This window comes from Phyllobates terribilis, unplaced genomic scaffold, assembly GCF_046119375.1.
Source record: "Phyllobates terribilis strain yellow unplaced genomic scaffold, ASM4611937v1 Scaffold_1__5_contigs__length_1240528914, whole genome shotgun sequence".
In the NCBI taxonomy this organism is placed as follows: Eukaryota; Metazoa; Chordata; class Amphibia; order Anura; family Dendrobatidae; genus Phyllobates; species Phyllobates terribilis.
In genome coordinates, this window is record NW_027362761.1 from 973,642,720 (window position 1) to 973,668,975 (window position 26,256).

At 44.8% G+C, this 26,256-nt stretch overlaps 2 protein-coding genes across 5 annotated transcripts in view; both read left to right on the forward strand.

Annotated features, from left to right (window-relative positions):
• Positions 1 to 17,847, forward strand: part of CENPU (centromere protein U) — a 66,348-nt gene extending 48,501 nt beyond the window's left edge. For all 3 annotated transcript variants that reach the window (XM_073656076.1, XM_073656085.1, XM_073656094.1), the window contains 4 exons: positions 10,167 to 10,214; positions 12,454 to 12,515; positions 15,587 to 15,731; positions 17,105 to 17,847. In XM_073656076.1, coding sequence (XP_073512177.1) covers positions 10,167 to 10,214; positions 12,454 to 12,515; positions 15,587 to 15,731; positions 17,105 to 17,227 — 378 coding nt within the window. In that variant the 3' untranslated portion in view covers positions 17,228 to 17,847. The remainder of the gene's footprint in view (positions 1 to 10,166; positions 10,215 to 12,453; positions 12,516 to 15,586; positions 15,732 to 17,104) is intronic.
• A 2,357-nt stretch (positions 17,848 to 20,204) lies between these two features.
• Positions 20,205 to 26,256, forward strand: part of LOC141156499 (caspase-3-like) — a 31,228-nt gene continuing 25,176 nt past the window's right edge. Inside the window, exon 1 of one of the 2 annotated variants that reach the window (XM_073642706.1) lies at positions 20,205 to 20,360. The gene's annotated coding sequence lies outside the window, so the exon portion shown is untranslated. The remainder of the gene's footprint in view (positions 20,361 to 26,256) is intronic. The other variant, XM_073642699.1, reaches the window with a different exon arrangement.

The following is a 26,256-nucleotide window of genomic DNA, read 5'->3' on the forward strand; positions in this document are numbered from 1 at the left end:
TTAAGATCCTTTCAGATAATAGGATAGCGGTAGCTTACGTGAACACGTTCAGGATCACTGATGAGAGTAACGGATCATCTTTTTCAGATTTCGGAATGCCATCTCCTTTCCTTAACGGCCATCCACGTCAAGGGAAAAGAAAACCTAAAGGCAGACTACTTAAGCCGCTATTCTGTGAGACAGGGCGAATGGGAACTAAAGCAGGACATTTTTTCCCAAATAGTCCGAAGATGGGGGCTTCCGGTGGTAGATCTCTTTGCCACAAGACTAAGTCAAAAGACAGAGCTCTTTTGCTCCCTAAATCCCAGAGAAAAGCCTCTGGCAGTGGACGCTCTCCAAGTAACTTGGGATTTCAGTCTGGCCTATGCCTTTCCCCCATTGAATCTTCTTCCTGTGGTTCTAAGAAAGATCAGAGAGGACAAGGCAAGGGTCCTTCTGGTCGCCCCCTTTTGGCCCTGGAGACCCTGGTTCTCATGCTTGAGGAACATGTCCATCTCAGATCCCTGGGTTCTGCCCGAGATTCCGGATCTCCTCGGCCAGGGTCCAATAGTCCATCCTCAAGCTCCTGGCCTCCACTTGACGGTGTGGAACTTGAGAGGTCTCTGTTAGAACGCAAAGGATTCTCTCGAGACCTAGTGGCTACACTAATGCGTAGTAGAAAACCTGTCACTACCAGAATTTACGCTAGAACTTGGAAGAAATTTTTATCTTTTTCTGGTTCTACAGTTGGTGAGGGGGCACCAATTGGTAAAATTTTTAGAGTTTTTACAGAAGGGCCTTGAGTTGGGGTTGCCAACAAGTACCTGTAAAGTCCAAGTCTCTGCCTTGGGTGCCCTATATAACTGTGACTTGGCGGGAAATTATTGGATTACTCTGTCGCCTCATTGGGGGACACAGGACCATGGGTGTTATGCTGCTGTCCACTAGGAGGCGACACTATGCATAATCTGAAAAAGATTAACCATGGCTCCTCCTCTGCAGTATACACCCCTGGACGGCATCAGCCTTCTCCAGTTTTTGCTTAGTGTCGCATAGGAGGCGCACCTAAAACTTTTACTCCGTTTTTCACCGACTGAATTACAGATGAAGAAAAGTGGGTCTACTGCGAGACTCCCGGCATGGCTCCTTCCTCGGCCCCTTATTATGGGGTGCACGGTTGAAGTCGAGATGGCTATTCCCCATGTCGCTCCTTCCCCAGCCCCTCGGGTGCTGGTTCGAAGTCGAGACCCCCCTCCTTCCCCAATTCCATTTGGTTTCTGGGTTGAGGTCGAGGCGAGGCTATAGCCCCCTGACGGTGACAACAGCACTTCCCTAATCCCCCCCTGGGGGTATTAGGTTGAAACGCCTCAGGTAGGGCCTGTACAGGCTGCAGCAGCCAGCACACTACGGCTGAATCCAGGGACCCCAGCCCTGCTGCAGGCTCCTGTCTGGACCGGGGGTATCGCAGGCAGAACACAACAGAGGCACAGGCCTCCCTGCGCCCTGTTTCTGCGGCAGCACCAGCTCTACGGTGCCTCAGGGGGACTCTTCACAGGGCCCCCCCCCCTTCCGCTTATACCCCACCGCTATCCTGCCTTTAAATCCGGGGGGGTCCGGTTCAGATCTGGCCCCCTCCCGGGCTTCCGCGCCGGCCTGGAGTCCCTTTGGGCATCAGGCATCCAATTTAGGCCGCGGCTTCGGCCTAGCCGAAGCCGCCACCTCCTCTCCCCGGCCTGCCCCCCCGGATGACAAATATGACACTACTGTGTCATAAAGGGGGCAGATCGAGACTGAAAGGGCGCGATTTCACACAGTTCTGCCGCCCTTTTCAGCTCTCCGCCCCCCTTCTTTCTTAACTTTACTCCAGCGGCCATTATCTGCTGCAGGATAAGGGAAGACCAGCCAGTCTCCGGGGGGCTCAGGACCGTGGATCTTCGGCGCTGGACCTAGGGGCACACCGGTGGGATAAGATCACAGCTGGAGTACTTCCTCGGCTGTGAGTCCAGGCTCCTCTGCATAGCCACCCCTGTAGGGCCCTCTGCATAGCCACCTCAGTGCACTATGCCGGGCTCAAGGTCCAAGAGAACTAGGCAGGACTGCTATTATGCACTCTGTACAGCCTGCAGCAATACTCTCCCAAGTGGCAGCACGTACCCGCACTGCCAGGACAGCATCCAGACTACTGTGCCAGAGCCCCAAGAAGCCCCTGCCAATACCTCGGTGTCTAATGTCGCGCTGGAATGGGTCACTCAGATGTCGCAATCTATGACGCAGTCTATAGATAACCTAACCTCCACATTGCTTCAGGCTCTGCAGAGTCATGCCTCGGCTATGAACGCTACCCAGCAAAGGGAAGGCTCGACTCAGGGACATGACGACCCGGGCACATCCACGTCTAGGTCAGGACGCAAGCGGACCCACAGGTCACGTTCATCTGCGTCATCCCATAGCACACGGTCATCCCCTTCTAGGGAGAGACACCGTAGTTCCAGATCATCTAGACCGTCCCCTACCAGGGACAGACAATGCAGTTCTCCGCAGTGATCCCCGACCAGAGAAGGCCTCCACCCTGGTTCACCCAGCAGTAGACGCCTTAGCGATACACAGGATTCGGAAGACATCTGTGATTCCGACTCAGACAAGGAAACTGAAGGGTCTCTGATCCCAATCCCCCCTAGCAATACAGCGCTAGTTGAGGACGTAATATCGTCCATCCATCGGGTGCTGGACATTTCTGATCCGCCCCCGGAGGCACCACAACACAAGATTTCCTTTGAAGGACTTCTGAAGCCGCCTAAGGTCTTCTTTGACCACCCAGAGTTTAAGTCGATCCTTAAAAAGCAGTTCTCACAGCCTGAGAAGAAGTTTACCAATCGCAAATATCTGGAGGCGCGGTACCCCTTCCCACAGGAGACCACCAAGGAATGGACAGATCCACCTGAAGTGGATCCCCCAGTCTCTAGGCTAGCAGTACAGTCACTCCTTTCACTGCCAGATAGCTCAACCCTCAGGGACACAGCAGACTGGCAGGTAGAGCGCATGGCTTGTTCAATTTTCGAGGCCGCAAGGGCCTCCCTGGCTCCCGCGTTCGCTTCAGTTTGGGCTGCCAAGACCATCCTGGCTTGGGCCCAAAATTTACAAGCTGGCCTCCAAGTATCTGCTCCTGAGCTGTCGGACCAAGCTGTTCAAATAGCAGTTGTAGCAGATTACATGATTCATGCAGTTCTGGATTCTGCAAGGGGTGCAGCGGGGATAGCATCAAACGCCATCACGATTCGGCGTATCCTCTGGCTGCGGGAATGGAAAGCAGCCGCTGCCTCAAAGAAGTCCCTTACGCATCTCCCGTACCTCAGTGGTCGACTTTTTGGTGAACAGTTGGACACGATGATATCCAACGCCACCGGGGGTAAGAGTACCTCTCTCCCCCAACTGAAACCCAAACGCACTTACAAGAAGCGTAACCAAATTCGATTCCGATCCTTTCAGAACTCTTCGGGCTGGTCCGTCTCGCAGCCAGCACAAAATAGCAACCGCTCCCTACACAGGGACAACTCGCGGTCGACGCAAAAGTCAGACAAGACCTGGCAGTCAAAAGCAGGCCAGTCAAAGTTCAAAGGAGGAAAATCTCAGATGTCCTCCTCATCATGACTCACGGACTCCGGAAGACACCCCACCTGTAGGCGGCTGGCTTTTGCTCTTTCATCAAGTCTGGCTGCCTATTACAGAAGACAGGTGGGTCAGGGAACTAGTGTCTTCGGGATACAAGATAGAGTTCACTTCCAACCCACCAAACAGACTCTTTCTTTCTGTTTCCCCAAAACCGCCAGCCAAGGCTTGTGCCTTCCGCCAAGCGGTCTTCTCGCTTCTTCAAGCAGGAGTCATAGTACCGGTCCCCGCGGCCGAGCGCTTCCGAGGGCTCTACTCCAATTTATTCGTAGTCCCCAAGAAAGGAGGCGGCGTACGGCCCTTACAGGACCTAAAACAGCTCAACAAATATGTACGGGTACGTCACTTCCGCATGGAGTCCCTTCGGTCCATCATTGCGTCCATGGAAAAGGGAGAATTTCTCGCCTCCATAGACATACAAGACGCATACCTACATATACCAATTGCACCCGCCCATCAGAGATTTCTCAGGTTCGCAATCGACCATGACCACTACCAGTTCGTGGCTCTCCCGTTCGGACTCGCCACGGCTCCGAGTGTTTACCAAAGTCATGGCAGCCACCATGGACGTCCTGCACTCCAGAGGCATTGTAGTCGTTCCATACCTGGACGATCTCCTTATCAAGGCTCCCACCTTCAAGCACTGAGAGCTCAGCGTCTCAATCACAATCGACACTCTGAGTCGCCTGTGCTGGTTAGTCAACCTACAAAAGTCACACCAACCCCGAGTCAGTCTCTGACCTTCCTGGGAATGCTATTCAACACCTTCAGGGGTCTAGTGCTCCTTCCCAAGGACAAGGCACTGCCTCTCCGTCTAGGAGTTCGCACTCTCCTCAGCAAACCCCCTCGATCTCTCCGGTTTGCCATGAGAGTCCTAGGCAGGATGGTGGTGGCAATAGAAGCGGTCCCATTTGCCCAGCTTCACCTCAGGCCTCTCCAACTAGCCATCCTCAAGTCATGGGACAGGAACCCTTTTTCTCTCAACCAGGAGGTTCCTGCACTGGTGGCTCAAGCCAACCTCACTAACAAAGGGGAAATCCTTTCTCACAGGTCAATGGAAGGTTCTGACCACCGACGCGAGCATGACTGGTTGGGGTGCGGTGCACCTACACTACAGAGCACAGGGCAAGTGGTCCCCAGCGGAAGCGAACATGCCCATCAACATCTTGGAAATTCGTGCCATCCTCCTGGCATTGAGAGCCTTCCATCACTTACTACCAGCCTCTCACATCAGAGTACAGTCGGACAATGCCACGGCTGTGGCATATGTGAATCACCAAGGGGGGACCCGCAGTGCCCAGGCGATGCGAGAAGTGACACACATTCTCCACTGGGCGGAAGACACCGGTTCGGTTCTCTATGCGGTCCACATTCCGAGTGTGGACAACTGGGAAGCAGACTTCCTCAGCCGGCAAGGAATGGACTTGGGAGAGTGGTCTCTCCATCCCAAAGTTTTTCATCAGATCTGCCATCGCTGGGGGACTCCAGACGTGGACCTAATGGCATCCCACTTCAATGCCAAGGTCTCCAGCTTCATGGCCAGAACTCACGACCCGCGGGCGCTAGGAGCGGACGCCCTGGTTCAGGACTGGACCCAGTTCCAGCTCCTGTACATTTTTCCACCTCTCCCCCTGATATCCAGAGTGGTGAGGAAGATCAAGCAAGAGGGAGTTCCAACCATCCTAATCGCACCGGACTGGCCCAAACGTACATGGTACGCCGACATCGTACAGCTCACAGCAGACGTCCCCTGGCGTCTCCCCGACCGCCCAGATCTTCTGTCACAAGGCCCTTTCTACCACCAGAACTCAGGGGCCCTCAATTTGACAGCGTGGCCATTGAGACCTGGGTTCTAACCCAGTCAGGGTTCTCGCCTGACGTCATTGGAACCATGATCAGGGCACGGAAGCCAACCTCTGCTAAGATTTATTACCGTACTTGGAAAGCCTTCTTTACCTGGTGTGAATCTCGTGGCCAGACCCCATTCCCTTATTCCCTCCCCAGGGTACTTGGGTTTCTCCAATCGGGTCTGGAGGCCAGACTGTCCCTGGCCTCCCTTAAGAGCCAGGTGTCAGCTCTCTCAGTGCTTTTTCAGAGGTGCATTGCTAACAAGCCGCAAGTAAGGACATTTCTTCAGGGGGTTTCCCGATTGGTTCCCCCCTACAGACGACCACTAGAAACGTGGGACCTCAACCTGGTGCTGACAGCATTGCAGGAAACACCCTTTGAACCCCTTAGGGAAGTCCCACTCCGCCTTCTATCCCAGAAAGTGGTTTTCCTGGTGGCAATCACCTCGCTACGCAGGGTGTCTGAACTGACAGCATTCTCCTGCAGACGGCCCTTCCTGGCTTTTTACCAGGACAAGATAGTTCTCCGTACGGTCCCAACCTTCCTTCCGAAGGTTGTGTCCAACTTCCACCTCAATGAGGAAATTTCACTGCCATCCCTCTGTCCGGTCCCGGTTTATAGAGTGGAGAAGGCTCTGCATACGCTTGACCTTGCCAGGGCATTGCGTATCTGTGTCTAGGACTGCACCCTTCCGGAAGTCTGATTCTCTTTTCCTTCTTCTGGAAGGCGGCCGCTAGGGTCTGCCAGCTTCCAAAGCTACCCTTGCCAGGTGGATCAAATCCACCATACAAAAGGCCTACCGCCTCAAAAATTCTCCTTCCAGCAGGTATTACGGCACACTCTACACATGCGGTAGGGGCCTCCTGGGCCATTAGGCACCAGGCTTCGGCACAACAAGTGTGTAAGGCAGCCACCAGGACTAGCCTACACACGTTTACCAAACACTACAGGGTTCATACCCAGTCCTCAGCAGACACGAGCCTGGGTAGATGTGTTCTGCAGGCAGCGGTACCCCAATTGTAGGGGCCCGTCTACACAATATTCGTCCATTGCTTCCCACCCAGGGACTGCTTTGGGACGTCCCATGGTCCTTTGTCCCCCAATGAGGCGACAGAGTAAAGGAGATTTTTGTGTACTCACCGTAAAATCTCTTTCTCTTAGCCTCTAATTGGGGGACACAGCTCCCACCCTGTCGCCCATTCCGGGCCGTTATTATGTTGGGTTCTCATATTTGTTTGTTTTTTTGAGCTCTTACATAGTTGCCTTCTTATAGGCATGGTATGTTATCCATGTTACTTTCCTCCTAATGCTTTTGCACAAAACTGGAGAAGGCTGATGCCGTCCAGGGGTGTATACTGCAGAGGAGGAGCCACGGTTAATCTTTCAGATTATGCATAGTGTCGCCTCCTAGTGGACAGCAGCATAGCACCCATGGTCCTGTGTCCCCTAATAAGAGGCTAAGAGAAAGAGATTTTACGGTGAGTACACAAAAATCTCCTTTTCTCGTTTTATCAAAGCTGTGTTTAGATCCAGGCCTGTTATCAAAAGCAATTTAGTTCCCTGGGATCTAAATTTAGTTCTAAAAGCATTAACTAGTTCACCCTTTGAACCAATAGATTCAGCAACCCTCAAGTCCATCTCCCTTAAAACAACGCTTCTAATAGCTCTAACATCAGCTATGAATGCGCCATTTCTGGGGCGGCTGAGGGCTGCTGTTTCTAGCTTCTGAGGGGGCCAATATTCATGGCCCCTTCCTAGGCTATTAATATCAGTCCCCAGCTGTCTGCATAGCATTTGCTAGCTGTTAAAATAGGGGGAACCCACGTCATTTTTTTGGGCGTGGGGGAGGGGTCCCCATTTTAATAGCCAGTAAAGGCTAAGTATACAGCTGGGGGCTGATATTAGTAGCCTAGGAAGCTCTGTGGGTATTACCCCGTTCTCAGGCTTCAAACATCTGCCCCAGCTGTCTGCTTAGCCTCTGCTAGACTATAAAATTGCGGGGGACCCCACGACAATTTTTTTTTTTATATAAAATCTTTAATTTAACAAAAAATGACAAGTACAGTAACCAACACAGTCACTGTACTAATTATATATGTGACTGACATCTTTGAATCTATTCTATGTGTGTAGATCTATTCTTTCTATTCTAAATTATCCGGTACTGCTGTGTTGAACTGTACAGGGCTGATGAATTGCCGGCTGTTAAAGAGACGGGTGCGTGAAAATCGCATAGCACTCGCACGGTCCGAGTGCCGTGTGATTTTTTTTTTTTTTTTTTCATGCACCCATTGACTTGCATTGGCGAGTCTCGTCCCAGATACATGGCAAATCGCAGCATGCTGCGATTTTTTTCTCAGCCCGATTTCAGCTGAGAAAAAAATCGCAGATGAGATGTTAATCATTGATTTAACATTGGTCCGAGTGCAATCCGATTTTTTTATCGGATTGCACTTGTCCGTTTTTCTTTCAGATGAGTATGAGCCCTTATTCTCCAGCTTTAGTCCCATCTAGGTCGCAAGTAGGGAGGTGGGATTATCTCCAGGATAGGCACATTTCCCAAGATTCAGGATTGCTCTTTGTGCCGAAAGCCTGTGTTCTCACTGGTATATTGGTCATATGCTTCTCCCTGCTACAAATAAGCTCATTTGGCTTCAGCAGCCTTACATTTTTATGGACCCTGCTGACTCGTCTGACCAGTTAGAATTTGCCATGAGTTGTTCCTTGTCTGTCTCGTTTCTCTCTCATTGTGCCGTTCCTGCAGCGTTTAGCCAGTATTAGCTCTTATAAGGTCTTGGGTGCATCACCATGTCAATAGCCCAGGGCGACTTCTCCAGGCAAGGAATGGCGGAAGTACTGCGTTTTGCATACTCCCACGGTAGTACTAAATCTCCTTGCAGTTAGCCAGAAGCCCTTTGCGGTAACTATCTTGGTTCCTGGCAGCCGTTCAGTGTAGCCCCTCAGGCAGTCTGCACTGCTCAGCCCCCACTGGGGCCAGAACCAGATTGGAGCATGTTCACTAACCTCAGTGGTATCAGACCTCACTAAGGTGTTTATTTGGATTTTGGATATGCTGGGTTGCTTAACACCACAGGCTTCTCCTGGTCCCAAGGCTTTGGAAACATCCATTGCAGAAGAATCTTGTGGCAGATCCTGAAAACATCTGAAGTCCGTCCCCAGGCAACCTCCACCACACACATCACTAAGACGTTTCATCAAAAGTGAATGACCTGTCCGAGGGAGAGGCTCTACAGTTGGACTTGGTTGAGAAACAGGCATCCAAACTGTCTTCCATGGTCACAACAGCCTTATTACAGCTATAAAGGAGACTCTGAATGTCACTGACTTGTCTTCCTCTTAGGAGACAATTTCCTTCAGGCATCCCTTTCTTAATCCATAACTTTCCAAGGAATGGAGTTATCTGGACAGGAGTTTCAACAAACCAAATATTTAGACATTATGTATTCCTTCTTGGAAGACGCACTGTAAAAATGTTTTTCTTTGTTGTGGACCCACCAGTTTTTCGTCTGGTGAAACACCCAACACTACCTTTTGCAGATGCTGTTATCCATAGACATCAAGTAAGCATACCTTCATATCTCAATCTATCAGACCCATCAGCGTTTCTTTCAATTTATGGCCCTTTTTCTATCTCGCGACTGCTCAATGGATTTTCACGAAGGTATTGGCCTCAGTGATAGTCATTCTTCACTCCAGGGGTGCCATTCCTTATCTGGAAGACATCATCATAAAGGCACTGTCCAGGGCTGACAACCTGGCGAACCTTCACATTGCCTTGGATAACCTGAGACATTTTGGTTGGATAATCAACTATACAAAATCGTCATTCTCCCCCTTTAAAGTCTAGCCTTTTTGAGCATGTGCTTTAACAATCAGGTTCTTTTTCCCAACGGAAATATTCAACACCCTCCAATAGCAAGTGTTGTCTCTTCAGGGACACACACCCCATCTCAATTCCGACTTTGCATGCCACTCTTGGGGCTCATAGTTTCATCTGTTGAAGCAAATCCATCTGCCCAATGTCATTATTGCACGTCTCATGGTCCAGTGTTCCCCAATGAGCCATTAATCGTCCCATCCATTGAGGGACAATGCACCCATCCAATGGTATCTTTTGTTACAGTTGTGCCTGTCCTCTACAAGAGGTTCTTCATTCTTAGGTTCTGTTTTGGTTATGTTATACTAGCCTGTTTATTCTGAAATGGGTTTCAGAATAAAACTGAATACAGACTCTTCCATTTCTGTTCGATTAATGTTTTATGATTTCTTTGTATTGACTGATGTGCATATGCAGACCGATAGTAGATAGGATGGGCATAAAGTAGTAAAAGGCTGGATGCACATATGCAGTTTTCGGTGCAGTATTTTTAGCCATATTCAGGATACAAAGAGAGGAGATAGAAAAGCTTTACACTCACTCCTTGTTTTGGCTCAAAAAACATCCACAAAGAGTTTGTCTGATACCAGCCACGCACATATGACTGATTGGTGCAGGAAACACCTTCTTATGCTGCCAATCTCACAGTACTCTCAGGTGGCCATGGATGTTCATGAACTACACTCATTCATTGTCCAACCCTTTTTTTTATTATTTATATTATTACAGATATCTTAATATGTATTAAAACAAAAAATAACCTTCCTATTTGTAGATATCACAGTTGCAGAAGCTTAAAGATCTGAAAAGGAAAAATGCGAAGGTAAATATATATTAATTGCAAAGTCTGTTTGCCTGTGTTAATATACATCACAGTTATTGTCATATACTGTATGAATGCAGATATAATATGGATCCACATGCTGTATTTTAAAATAACGCATGGTCTGCTATTGTCACATAACTGTATGTAAGGCAGCAGGAGGTATTGCTGTTGTCACACAGTAAATATTACAACGTGGACTACAGCAATAGTTAAGATATTGTTACCTGAGTGAATATAGCAAGATTAGTAACAAGTAATGAGTTGTAGGGTTAGTCCTATGTCCCTCTAACCTGACACGCGTTTCATGCTGCTTCTTCAGGGGGTGTCCTGCTATATTCGCTCAGGTAACAATATCTTTAACTATTGCTGTATTCCTCCATTTAAATGCATGTCAATGACAGCTATGAAATGAATGTGAGATACTGGCTTTTTCTAATATGCTACCATTGATATAGTTTTGATAGATTATATGTAAATATTTGTCCTGTGCCCCTGCATATTGAGGTATCCATTTTTATTCTGAATTGTTTTTAACGATTTTCTCAATAAAATATTATGTTTTATTATTACATTTAGTGGTTTATATCACTTTATATATCTAGCCAGTAAACACTGGGGTTGGGATATATGTTGATATGCGTTTGATTGATGGGGTGACCCTTTTGACCTGTTGGTTATAATACTTTAGACCCCCTTTTTTGATTTATGAAAAAAGGGGTAGGATATAATATGAGACACCTTGCCATGAAAAATGTTCCAAAAGTGTGGTGCACATTTCAAAGTAAGCCAACTAATAGGTGGTATAAACTTGGACCTTATGGTCCTAAAATTAGACAGACTTATCAAGCAGCATGAGCCACCGTGAGAAACTTGGCACATTTTAAGGAGGCTGGTCAGTGAAGGCACAGTGAGCTGTCATAAGAGCATACAGATGAATATGTAAGCAGAGTGCCAGATAGAGCGCCCCCCACAGGCCACCCCGGAGCACGAGCATATCATTATCTCCAAACTGAAAGTAAAAATTACACAAGAACCACAGGACAGATTTCATCAACCAAGGTATCATATTAATGAGTGTAATGTCACCCACCTGACAGTGTATGTAGTTTACTGAGCACAATCCTACTGACAGGTGTGCTTTAAATAAATAACTAGTGAATTGTAATAATGCCAGACTCTGACGCTACTAAAAGTATGGCGCTGTGCCTGGTGAACAGCGAGTAGACTGTGGCACTCGTCAGGCAGCCTTGAACCTTTTATGCAGCTGAGATACTGAGAGTTGAAATCCCTCCTAAAGGTATTTCAATTGTAAAGTCCCAGAAAACCCTTTAAGTGTGGATGGCGTATAAATGAATATTTTCTCTTAAGCCCAGAGACAGTTTAGATAACTTTGTTTAACTGGACAACCCCTTTAAATTATCACAAGGTAGGTGATAAGTTTTGGATTGGCGGAGGTCTGTCTACTGGGACCCCCAATGATCGTCAAAATGGAGGCTATTTTATCCCCAATAGAATGAGCTGCAGTGCGCATGCTCGACCGCCACCCCAATTGAGGATGTGGGAAAGATGAATGCCACAGTCTGCAGCCCCATAGAGAATGAATGGCGTGCTGGTCAGGCATGTATACTGCTGCTATATTCTAACGCAGGGTTCCCCAACTCCAGTCCTCACGGCCCCCAACAGGTCATGTTTTCAGGATTTCCTTAGTATTGCACAGGTGATGGAATTATTGCCAGTGCAGGTGATGGAATTATCACCTGTGCAATACTAAGGAAAACATGACCTGTTGGTGGGTCTTGAGGACTGGAGTTGGGAAATCCTGTTCTAACAGGTGTAAGAGCGCTTTGTTCTGCTGGCCCACCCCCCTCTCCCCATTACCCCCAATCTGGTGTCCCAGTGATCAGACCTCCACCAATCCATAAATTATCACCTATCTTGTGGATAGGTGACAACATTGTTTCAATGGACAACCCCTCTATTTACTTAAGTGACTTGAGCTGTGTATCATCTGATGTTTTATGATGATGTGTTGCTCAGTTCACTTGACTGCTGCATCCACTCACAAACAGCAGTGGTTCTGGGCTGGTAGAATAGTGATATCACCACTTCCTGTCTTTGTTCAGATTTCAGGGGTGAGAATGACTAACTTTGTTACTTTTTACAAGTTCTGTCACATGGGCAAAGTTTTATTGTGCCTGGACAACCCCTTTAAAGAAAGGCTTCTTGTATCTCGCAGATGCGGTCTGAAATTGGAATGAAGAGAAAACGTTTACTTCAGCTGAAACATGAAGTCATAGTGTAAGTAATGTTATTTCTGCATTGATTGCTCTGTGCACATTGGTGGCCGGTGAGATGGAATACAACCTGAGATGTTTGTGTCGGGTCTCACTCTTTTTTTTTTTTCCTTTGGCGGCTTAGAATAGAACAATATGCAATCCTATTCTGGTCGTCAAAGATCTAAACTAGAAATAACGGAGGTCTTCTCTGGCCGTATTAATCAAGATCATTCCTGTCAGTTCAAGGATGTCCTCCCACTCCTCCATAGAGATGTTTCCCACATCTCTCTCCCACCTAGCTTTAACCAAAGCCATGGGGTCACCCAGAATTTTCAACAACAGAGTACAATAGTGAAATCAACCCCCTAGTGGCTTTATCACATAACACAGTCTAGTACCCCATTATATATGTTGCTAAGGTCTGAGATATTTTTCTGAGTTTTAACCCTACAATGTGTATCAGGCCTTTTAGACCCCGGTGCTTACTTTTTTGCTATTATCTGCAGAATTACTTTAGTTAGAATTAGGACGTTACAAGTTCGTACAATACATGCCCAGTAAACCAGCCAAGTATGGAATAAAAATCTTCTGGATGTGTGATTCTGCAAATTATTATGGCATAAATGGGCTTATCTACTGTGGCAAAGAAGTTGATGCACCAGTACAGAAAGATCTAGGGTCTGAGATTGTGAAAACACTTGCTGTGCCAATGTACAATTCAGGTAGAAACATTACAATGGACAATTATTTTACCAATGTTGCACTGGGCAATTTTCTGCTTGAAAAAGCTGTGAGGCTGTGTGCTCACTATGCGTTTAAGAGTTTCCGCAGCGGCAATTCCGATGCAGAAACGCTTAAACACTTAGTAGAAGGTCTTCCATGTTCCCCAATGATAATCCCCATGTGCTGTGCACATGCTGTGGAAATTTCCGCTGCGGATTATCATTGCGGAAAAATCGGCAGCACTACCAATTATTTTGTGGAATCGCGGCATTTTCGCCGCCATTGTCTTGCATTGAATCGCATAATATCCGCATCACTGCATCTGCACATGCGGATATCATGCGGTTCAATGTGTGGATGGTACCTGGGTTTGGAGAAGAGGAGACTCTCCTCCAGACCCGGGTACCATAGTACCTGTAAAAAAAAAAATAAAAAAAAAAAAGAATAAAATAAATAATATACATTATACACACCTTCTGATGGCCCCCGGTATCCTTATCCGATCCGTCCTGGCTTCCTGGCAGCTCGCGATGGTGTAAAAGGACCTGCCATGACGTCATTTAGTCATGTGACGAGTCACGTGACCGCTGATGTGGGTGGTCGCGTGACCCGTCACATGACTAAATGACGTCATGGAAGGTCCTTTTAGACCACAGCGAGACACCGGGGGCCATCAGAACGTAAGTATAATATTTATTTTTTACCATTCTTTTACGGTCACACTATATCAATCCATGCCGGTTGCATGGATTGATATAGTGTGACCAAGTTGTCAAGCACTTTCCAAGTGATGCTAAAATCGCTTGGAAAAGCGCTTGATAACCCCCATGCGGAAATGCATGTGAAGAACGCTTTACTTCCGCTTGTCCCTGGCAGGAATCCGCATGTACAATCCGCATGCGTTTTTTCTGCCAGGGAGATGCAGAAATGCTCAAAAAAAATCCGGAGCATTTCTGCATCGTGGGCACATAGCCTTACTCTTGTTGGTACTATGAAGCCAAACCGACGAGAAATTCCTCAAGCAATGAAACACAATCCACAGCGAGCACTTTATGAGAGTGTCTTTGGTTTCAACAATAAAGTGACACTGGTGTTTTACAAAGCGAAGAAGGAGAAATCCGTTATATTACTCAGTACCATGCATTATGATTGCAGTATTGACAGCAATGACAGGAAATTGAAACCAGAAATCATCCTGTATTACAATAAAACTAAAGGAGGTGTAGACAAAATGGATGAAATGGTGGGAGAAGATCCATGCAAGAGGCAAATAAGACATTGGGCTGTAGTAATTTTTTCAAATATGCTTGATGTAGCAGCCCTGAACTCATTCATTATTTATACGGAAACTCATCCAGAATTCCATGCAAGGAGGAAGGACAGGAGACGCCTATTCTTGAAGGACCTTTGCCATGAACTTCTAATGCCTCAAATGATGGAGCGAAGCAACATGAAATGCCTGCCAAAGCAAACTAAAGAAGCAATGAAATTGAACCCTTTCCCCCAAAAAAACATATCTCATACGTCCTTCAGGGTTGCACGTAAGGATGTATGCGATAAATTCGCGATACTCATGGCCATATATCAGTTGGATCTCAGCTACAGAAGTGATCCAGGACTTATTTGTACACTGAGATTTTCTGCTTTAAAATAAGACCAGAAACTTTGCGGCAGTCAAGTCCCAGCCCTAGATAAAATGGGTCCAATTAATTAATTTCTGCAGCTTCCACTCCCTACTCTCACTTTAACCTGTGATATCTCAGGCTTCGTTGTGACAATCGCAAAGAATTAATTGAGTGGCAGTGTGCTTGATTGACCTCTGCTCCATTCACAAGGGGCTTTTTTTTTTCAGAGCCTCAGTTCTCGGGAACGCTGAAGGTCCCAGCAGTCAGAACCCCAGTGATTGAAAAGTTATCCCCTAGCATGTGGATAGGGAATATTTTACAAACTTGAAAATACCCCTTTAAGCCTAAGGAAGATTAATTACCAGTGCATGAGTCTGTCACATGTTAAATAGGAAGAGATATCCGCACATGGTGCACAAGTATTAATGAATCCCCCTTCCCTCTCACCACATGTGGATCATGGTGTAAAACAAGTTTGGATGTGTAGGTTTTTGATGACATGGTGCGTGTCCTATTTTTAGTGTAGGAGGTTGAGATCCCATTCATAAGCTGGTATATATACGTACATCATTGGTTATTCTCTAAGAAGCAATGGGCAAAATTAATCTCTCGACGGCCTGATGGAAATGTAAAAATATAAACGTCACATTAATAGTCTAAAATATAATTTGTATTGTTTTAGAAAAGATGTACAGTCGGTATTTATTGGAAATAAATATTGCCAGACTTTTTCTTGCCTTTTTAGAGACCAACCTAAATTAAATCTGCTACAAAAGGAGTGTGCAGATTTGGAGCAAAAGCATAAAGCAAGAGCTATCCTTGACAACCTTGCACACTTCCAAGACGATTACATGAAGTTCAAGGCTGAAAATCCCCATGTTCAGGAAACTGTAAGTATTTCATTAAGAATTTGAAACTACTGGTTTGTAATGTTACCTCCAATTGTCATATAAGCAAAAGCAGGTCGATGAAGTCTGTACACATGGCCCAGCATCACACTTTCATTAATTTCCATGGAGAGTAGCTGTACTACAGTTTGGGGACCATTATTGTCAGCAGAGGTCTCAGAGGTTGGACTCCAAACTATCAGACAGGTCATGCAAGTATATTTGTTAGCACATAGAGTAAACAAAAAAAAATGAGAAAACCCTTGATGCAAGTTAAGCCTGTGCCCTAAAATATCACTAAAAAGATTTAAAGAGGTTGTCAAAAATGAAGCTGGAGATCTGAAGCCTCTGTCACACCAGCTCTATTCCCCGGCCAGCACCACCTCCTCCTGCTCGGCTGACATCCTCTATGTTGTGTGCCTTCAGGCAATCAGGAGGCGGTCAGTCAAGCAGGAGTAGGCAGCACAGGGAAAGGAGTATAGCTGGAATAACAGGGCCTCATTGGCATATCAGTCAGCTTATCAAAAATCTTCTCCATCATCAAAAACAGAAGGACTTTAACCCTCAACTGGTGAGGTGGGGTTTGCCACACCCCAGGGAATTTTTGTTCGGATGCCATTCATTGAAAAATGCTGGTATGAGGATACGTGTCTTACTAGCTTCCATCCATTTGTGGGTGTCAAAAATGTGTTATACTCATATGTAATCAATCGCCAATAAGAAAACAATTAAAACAAACGTGATCTTTGCATTTTCTGTAAAAATAAGAGATTTCTAAACACTGGAGTATAGGAAACCCCACATCACCAGTTGCATGACAAAAACCCACCTCACCAGTTGGGGGTTAAATTATATTGTGTACATCAAAATATCTAGGTTATCAGCCACCGCTGCAGTCTATCAGAGGTGGCCGGTTTCCTAGGCAAGGAGCTTGCTAGCGCTGCTCCGAAGCTAACGGGATCATTGACTCTTACCAGCTTCAGAGTTCTTGACTTCCTCCAAGGCTGTAGCGGCAAAGCCATTGCACTAGTCCAAACTATTATTCATCAGGATCATATCCACCAGCAAGCAGAAAGCTGGGAGGATGGACAGCAGTGTTCTCCTGGAGATCAAAGTTGAGAACAACCTTTTAATAGTATGCTCTCTAGCATCATTATTGTCCCTAGTAGGGCTCACAGTATAATTCCCTATCAGTATGATCTTGAAGTGTGGGAGGATACTGGAATACCCATGGGAAACCCACCTAAACATGGGGAGAACATGCAACCTCAATGCAGTTATGGATATACATGGCAATGGCATACATTGGATGTATTTGTCCAACTTGTCATTATTGTAATTTTATGATTAAACATGTTTGGTAAAATATTTTTCAGTATGGGACCTCCAGTCTCCCGGCATTGTGCCTGGAAGCAGGAAATATTATGAAGGCTGAGCAGCATTTCCACATCGTGAACAGAAAGCTGCAGTCTGTTATCGACAAAGAGAAAGGAGACTGATGAAGAATGGACTTTGTCCCTTTCCATGTTCCAGACAGAATTTTGTTCTTAGTGTTTTTTTTTATATATAATACAATTGTTGTTCTAGTACTACTGCTGTACTAGTAGGTGGTAGGTTGGTAGGCTGCTAGTCATAGATCTAACATAGCAGGCTGCTAGTTATATCTATGATACGTAGTTGTATCTATATACATTTACACTGCGATGCATAAGATAACACAGGCTTTGTGCGTAGGACATTATTTTGCACATAATCTGCACAAATTCTAACCTATTTAAAAAGTTTGCCCATCCCTGGTGGAATTTTCATCAACAAGTGCAGCTTGTAATGTACACACTGTTAGGATTCAGCTCTTCTTACCGTTGCAACATTCATCACATGACCGCAAATATGTGATTTGCATACTTGCGGACATGTGCTGACTATATTCTCATTTGCTTTTCTCAATGCAAATTGCATATTTACAGTCTTGTGAAGACTGCTGGAACTGGCTAGCGGAGTTGAATAGTAACAGTGTGTATATACATTGTTAGGATTCGGCAAGCTGCGGTACTTGATGAAAATTCCACCAGGGATGGACAATCCATTCAAGGAAACAGACGTTGTATCAGAACAAGTTCTAATATAGAATATGTCAGTAATAGAGACATATCTTGTATAACTTTGTTTTAACTGTTTAGTTTATACAATTTAACTTAATGTTTTGCTATTCAATAAAGCTAATAAACAGAAATTTGATAAAATAATTTTCTATTTATCTATTTTCTTGATGAGGGGGTGTGGTGATGCATGCCTCTTAACCCCTTCACGACCTATGACGTATAGGTGCGTCATAGGTCGTGTACTTCTCTTTGATGCAGGCTCCGGCGCTGAGCCCGCATCTTTTCCGGCACATGATGACATTTGATTTCATCAGCTATCATGTGCCCTAAACAGCCACGGGTGGAATCACGATCCACAAACTCCGCCCATTGACACCCCTGTCACATGATCGCGGGGCGCCGATGGGTTGGCATGACAACCGGGAGTCTGCACCTGTGGCCAGCGTTCATAGCAGATGATGATTTTTGCTACACATAGCAGAGCTGAAGCACTGCTATGTGTAGCATAGGCGATCGGATGATCGCAGCTTCAAGTTTTCTAAGGAGACTATTGAAGCAAGTGTTAGGTGTAAAAAAAAAAAAAAAAAAAAAAAAAAAATGTTTTTAAAAAAAATATAACAGTTCAAATCTCCCCCCTTTTGCCCTATTCAAAATAAAACAATGAAAAAAAAAATACACCCGATCTATCAAAATATGAAAAGAATTAATCCGATCGGTAAATAGTCTAAGTTGGTAAAGTGAAAAAAATATAGACCTAAATTAAACTTATGGGATCCAATAACTACAAATTGCCATTTGCAGATGTGTTCACCCCTTTTGCTATGAAGCCCCTAAAAATTTCTGGTGTAAGCAATTACCTTCAGAAGTCACATGTTTAGTGAAAGGAAGTCCACCTGTGTGCAATCTAATTGTCACATGGTTTGTCAGTATGTACACAACTTTTCTGAAAGGCTACAGAGGCAGCACTAACCAAACAAAACCATGAAGACCAAGGAGATCTCCAAACAAGTCAGGGACAAAGTTGTTGAGAAGTACAAGTCAGGGTTGGGTTATAAAAAGATATCCCAATCTCTGATGATGAGCACCATCAAATCCATTATCATCAAATGGAAAGAACATGGTACCATAATAAACTTGCCAACAGAGGGCCGCCCACCAAAGCGCTCAACCCCGGAAGGAGAGCATTAATCAGAGGCAGCATAGAGACCAAAGGTAACCCTAAAGGAGCTGCAGAGTTCCCAAGCAGAGACTGGCTTATCTGTCTATACGACCACAATAAGCCATACACGCCATAGAGGTCGCCTTTATGGAAGAGTGGGCAGAAAAAGATGCCTTTACTTACACTCAAAAATTGTAAGGCTCGTTTTGAGTTTGCCAAAAGACACGTGGGGGACTCTCCAAATGTATGGAAGAAGGTTCTGTGGTCAGATGAGACAATAATTGAACTTTTTGGCCACCAAGGTAAATGCTATGTCTGGAACCAAATCAACTCAGCTCATCACCCCAAGAACACCATCCCCACAGTGAAACATGGTGGTGGCAGCATAATGCTGTGGGAATTTTTTTGGCAGCAGTGACAGGGAAAATGGTCCAAGTCGAGGGGAAGATGGATGGTGCGAAATACAGGAATATTCTTGAGCAACACCTGTTTCAGTCTGTCAGTGATTTGAGACTTGAAAGGAGGTTCACCTAACAACAAGACAAAGCAAAAATTGAGCGATTTAAGAGGAAATGTGTAAATGTTTTGGAGTGGCCTAGTCAAAGCGCAGAGTTTAATCCAATTGAGAATCTGTGGTCAGACTTGAAGATTGCTGTTTACCAGAGGAAACCATTTAACTTTAAGGAGCTGGAGCAGTTTTGCCGTGAGGAATGGGCAAAAATTCCAGTGGCAAGATGTGGAAAGCTCATAAAGTCTTATCCAAAAGCGACTTGCAGCTGTAATTGCATTAAAAGGAAGCTCTACAAAGTACTGACTTTAGGGGGGGTGAATAGTTATGCACACTGAAGTTTTCAGTTATTTTGTCCTATTTGTTGTTTGCTTTACAATAAAAAGAAAACCAAATATTCACAGTTGTAGGCATGTTTTCATAAGGACTGATGCAAACCCTCAAAAAAAAAACAGTGAAATTCCAGGTTGTGATGTATCAAAACACAAAAAAAAGGGGGTGAATACTTTCGCAAGACACTGTAGTATAATGCACTCCCCATAATCCTCCATATAGTATAATGCACCGATAGTCCTCAATATGGTATAATGCACTCCCCTCAGTCCTCCATACAGTATAATGCACTCCCCATAGTCCGTGAGAGGTAAAACAACTGCTATACATAAGATAATGCGGATCCTCTGCCGTCCAGCACAACCCATTGCTGTTTGCAACAGAAAGGTCAGAACAAGGAGGCGTTCTTAGCTGCGTATGAAAAATGTAGCCGGTTTGTAAAAGGAGGACAAAGAGCAGAAAAGAATGACGCCCTAAGGAAAGAAATCTGAGTTGTCATTTTCTACGATCTTTACTTGGTGCTTCTTCCTGTAAGTAATGTTTCTATACATATTTTCATTTTTACTTGCGAGAAGTCAGTTTGTGAGGCCGTAAGAAAGCCTGAGTGATATATAGTACAATATATGCAGAATATTTAACTACTGTTGCTTTGTCATGTGCCATTTTACTGTACAATAATTTGCAACATTTAACCATTAGGCAAGTAAAAAGCATGAATTTTAACAGGACAGGTAATCTTGTCTTACTTTTTGCATATGTAGGCATTCTGGGAATATTGCAAGCAAGAAACTGCCTCCCTGTTTACTTAATGCACAGGAAATAGGATATGAAGTGTCCAGACAATTCCCCTCTCACCACTAAAACAAGTGTTATGAGAATTGTCTCCACAGAATAGTCCTGCTGGTAGCTTCCTCACCATATGGAACAGAGCTGATACGTTACTGAAGCAAAATTCATTTTAGTGCAGTTGTTCATTACAATTCTTATGGGCAACACTTATTGCATTAAGCATGCATTCAGCTATGACACATTTTTTGCAAAAAGAAAAAAAGGGGTTTGGTACAGTGTTAGCCAGTTGAAAAAAGATTGCTCTCAGTGGGAAAAACAAGATAATCTTGTAGTTATAATACCTTTTAATGGCTAACAAAAATAAAATAAATGATGTTACAAGGCAAGCGTTTGAGACTTCTTAGATCTCTTCCTCAGGCATTGTATAACAAGATATCTAAAGAAACACATACATGTACACAAAGAAAAAAGGAAAAGAAAAGCAGATACATGGTATAATAAATTGACATTTAAATAAACAAACTGAGCTTAGCGAGTGAGTCCTTTAAAAGTTTTATGGTCCCAATATCCATGTAAGATCAGATGCCTGGTGCCGTGCCCTCACTGCCTCTGGAGCAGATTCCTCAGATTTTGTAGTGAGACATGCAAATTGCCTCTTCAGAGAAAAAGAGGACTTGAACTTGTAGTGAGACATAAATCCTCCTGACAGATTTATTCCTGTATGGAGGGTGCCAAAGACCCTAATCAGTTTGTATTCCCAAACACTTCGATGTTTTTGCGATTTAAAGTTGCCTTTTAATATGACATCTTTCATATTGTTCATGTTGTGTCCTGGACCACAGAAATGTTTGGCCACCGGTACATGTTTTTTTTTTTTTTATCTGTAATCGTGTGGCGATGAGACCTCATCCTCGCTCTCAGTTTCTGTCCTGTTTCCCCCACATAGAGACCCCCAATAGGACATATAGTGCACAGAATTAAGTACACCACATTGGAAGAGGAACATGTGAATGTCCCGGGAATCTTATAGTCCTACTGTGTGTTGGGAATCTGTATCCTGTCTTTGGTCTCTACATGAGTGCAAGTTTTGCAGCTCTTCACATTGCAAGGAAAAGTTGAACTTCGGATCATGATGGTTCTTAAATTTGGAGGTTGTCTCCAGCACAGTAAGGGAGGGTCTTTGAATATTGGTTTTAGCCGGTCATCCTTGTGTAGGATGTGGTGAAGTTTTTTTAGCAGTTTTTCCTCAGTACCTCAAGCTGTGGGTTGTAAGTCACCACCAGAGGTACACAATTATTTTCCTCTTTTTCTCTGTGCTGAAGTAATTGACTTCTAGGGATCCTTGTGGCTCTAATGATCTGGTCATCAATGGAAGTAGGGTGGTAGCCTTGGTTTAAAAATGTCTTTTTAAGATGTGTTAGGTGTTCATCCCTGTTGGTTGGACTGGAACAGATACAATTATATCTAAGGGCCTGGCTGTAAACGATGGACTTTTTAATGTGTTTCGGGTGAAAGCTGTCCCATCTGAGGTATGTGGGACGGTCTATTGGTTTCCGATACACTGATGTCTGGATTGAACCATTTTGAATATTTATGGTGGTATCCAGCCTTTGTCCTAAAAGGGGTTTTCCCACGAACAAAGTTCAATTTAATCAATAGATCTTGGAATAATAATAATTTCCACAATTGAATGTTTAAATAAAATGTCCCTGTGCTGAGATAATCTTATAAATGTGCCCCTGCTGTGTACTGTGTAATGGCTGTGTCTGACCGTACAGAATATGGTCTGATCATACCACAGCTCCTGGGCAGGGGGGGAAGTAAGAGTATACAGACATTACAACACGGGATCACAAATAATTCTGTAAAACATTTTTTAAAACAGGGAAATATTTTACCTCACAAAAAGAATCAGCTGTGATCCCCTGCTGTAATGTCTGTATACTCTTTTCCTTCCTCCCCTGCCCAGGAGATGTGATACGATCAGACCATGTCTCTGTACGGTCAGACACAGCCATTACACAGTACACAGCAGGGGCACATTTATAAGATTATCTCAGCACAGGAACATTTTTTTTAAACACATCCAATTGTCAAGCTTATTATTATTCCTAGACGTACTGATTAAAATCAACTGTAAAATTAACTGTTTGTGGGAAAACCCTTTTAAGTTTTCCTATTAATACTGCGGGTAAGCAGTGAAGCGGCAACCATACAATTTACAAGTGAAGAGTATGCTATAACATGTGGTGAGTCCAGTGTACTTTTCATAGCTAGGGATCATATTCACAGATCTCATTTTATTACTTTATTTGAGGCCACGTTCACATGTTCAGTATTTGGTCAGTATTTTACATCAGTATTTGTAAGTAAAAACCAGGAGTGGAACAATCAGAGGAAAAGTATAATAGAAACACGTCACCACTTCTGTATTTTCCACCCACTCCTGGTTTTGGCTTACAAATACTGATATAAAATACTGACCAAATACTGAACGTGTGCAAATGGCCTTAAGATGGTCCTAGATCTTGTGTGGGGCAGAGCCTCTCTAAGCAGAAATAACAGATGGTATCCACCAGGGCCGGCTCCAGGTTTTTCTGGGCCCCGGGCAAAAGAGTCTCAGTGGGCCCCTTTACCACATACCACGATTCATGATGCAGAGATACAGCGGAGAAATATATATATATATATATATATATATATATATATATATATATATATATATATATATATATATATATATATATATATATATATATATATATATATATATAATATAGTACAATGCAAAGATTTCACTTCTTACATTACATGAGTGATATCTATTGTAACTTCCACAATAGCTCAGAAACCAGTGAATCGCTCCACACAGAATACTGGCCCCCATATAAGGCTCCATACGGAATACTGGCCCCCATATAAGGCTCCATACGGAATACTGGCCCCCATATAAGGCCCCATATGGAATACTGGCCCCCATGTAAGGCCCCATATGGAATACTGGCCCCCATGTAAGGCTCCATACGGAATACTGGCCCCCATATAACGCTCCATACAGGATACTGGTCCCCTTATAAAACTCCATACAGGATACTGGCCCCCATATAACGCTCCATACAGGATACCGGTCCCCTTATAACGCTCCATACAGGATACCGGTCCCCTTATAACGCTCCATACAGGATACCGGTCCCCTTATAACTCTCCATACAGGATACCGGCCCCCATATAATGCTGCATGCAGGCTGTTACCCCCCACATAATGCCCCATACAGGCTGTCCCCCCCTTATAATGCTCCATGCAGGCTGTTACCCCCCACATAATGCCCCATACAGGCTCCCCCCTTTTAATGCTCCATGCAGGCTGTTACCCCCCACATAATGCACTATGCAGGCTGCCCCCCCCCCCTTTATAATGCCCCATGCAGGATGCCCCCCCCCTCTTTATAATGCCCCATGCAGGATGTCACCCCCCCCCTCTATATAATGCCCCATGCAGGATGTCCCCCCCCCTATTTATAATGCCCCATGCAGGATGCCCCCCCCCCCTTCTCTTTATACTGCCCCATGCCTCCATACATTAAAAAAAAAAAATCAAATACTCGCCTCCCTTCTCCTCACCTGCTGCCCGCTGCTCGGGTCCGAACGCCAGCGTTGGTGTCTTCCTGCTCAGCGCTCCCTGTGACGGCCAGGGGAGGGCGCGGTGAAAAGACGTCACCGCACCCTCTGACCTGAGACTTCACAGGGACCGCCAGTGGGCCCTCCTGCCTGCTCAGGGCCCCGGCATTTGCCCGGGTGCGCCGGGTGCTGACGCCGGCCCTGCTGTTACCCCCCACATAATGCACTATGCAGGCTGCCCCCCCCTTTATAATGCCCCATGCAGGATGCCCCCCCCCTCTTTATAATGCCCCATGCAGGATGCCCCCCCCTTCTCTTTATACTGCCCCATGCCTCCATACATTAAAAAAAAAAAATCAAATACTCACCTCCCTTCTCCTCACCTGCTGCCCGCTGCTCGGGTCCATACAGGATACCGGTCCCCTTATAACGCTCCATACAGGATACCGGTCCCCTTATAACTCTCCATACAGGATACTGGCCCCCATATAATGCTGCATGCAGGCTGTTACCCCCCACATAATGCCCCATACAGGGCCCCGGCATTTGCCCGGGTGCGCCGGGTGCTGACGCCGGCCCTGGTATCCACTACCCAGCATGAAGCATTTCCTGACGTGAAGGTGTATCTTCCTGCCTAACTCTAGCAATGATGCTTGCATGCAGCATCCACCAGTGGCACATCTGTCACAAATCTGCTGCATCACAGAAATGGGTGATTCTCTGCGTGATGCACGGGACATTCACATGTAATTAAATGAATATAAAATCCTAGATTATTTTAGGTCTACTGATTAATCACTTTTACTAGTTTTTACACCTTCCTGTTATTCCATTTTAAGGAAAAGAAAAATTCTTATATCAAAAAAGGAATGTTAAAAAATACCTAAAATATGCGTGATGCAGGGGACTCAGAGAAATGAGCTAGAAGCTTATTACTTGCTTTAATTCATTACTTCTGTGATTTGAAGAAGCTTTTCACAGCCATATTCAGCCTTGGACTGCAATGATAGTTTTTCTTGATATTGCTTGAACCTTTTTTTTTAAAAATTCCTAAATATACACTTAAAAAATGACTAATTGTGAATGTGATGCACGGGATATTTTTTTCCCTTCAGTTGTCACACTACCTACATGAGACATTTCATGCATGATGGATGAGAAATTTTATCTTCATTAGTTGTCGTCTGCCTATGTGGTTATATTGTTATTTTATTTTCCATATTGCAACTGATTAACTATTTTTTTGGAGGAAATCTGAGCAAAGAGGAAAGTTTCAGGTGAATAAATAACTAAGGGCAGCCTTAGGGCTAAAACACACTGGCGAAGTGTGTTCCGATTTTCGATCAGAAATTCGGACCGAATTTCGGCGCACTATCGGACACCATTGAAACCTATGGGTTTCAAGGGGGTTAGGGCTAAAACGAATTCTGTACACTGCCCTGTGTGTGTCAGAATTTTTTAATCATTAATTAACAATGCATGTGAATTTCTGTGAAGAATAGCTCCCCATTCAAACCCATGTGTTTGAATGGGGTTAAACAGAGTTCAAAATGTATTTTCGGACGAATTAATTAAATTCGGACATGCTCCCGATTTTCGGACGAACCGAAAATACATGTGTGTTTTAGCCCTTACAGGCTGCAACAAGCAGCTGTCTTGATGTTACAGAGTTGTGGAATTAAGATATCAGGTACTCACGCTCTAAGGGTTAATGCACACAGGTGATTGCGATTCTCACACCGCTTTATCGCATGCGATCTCTGGGTTTTGACAATTTTCTGGTGATTTTTCAGTAAATTGTTCAAATTGTGTTAGCTACAGGGGCAGCAATTCTAGCCGAAAGATAGGACATGCTGATGATTTTTTTTTCTCTCAATTGACGCAGAGCCAAAAAATCACAAGTGTGTCTTATCTCATTATGAATGGGATGGGTTGTTGGGCGATATTTTTTTTTAGAAGATATAATCGACAGCAGAACTCTCCGTGCTTTTAGCTCTTAAGAGGCTGGAGGACCTGGCG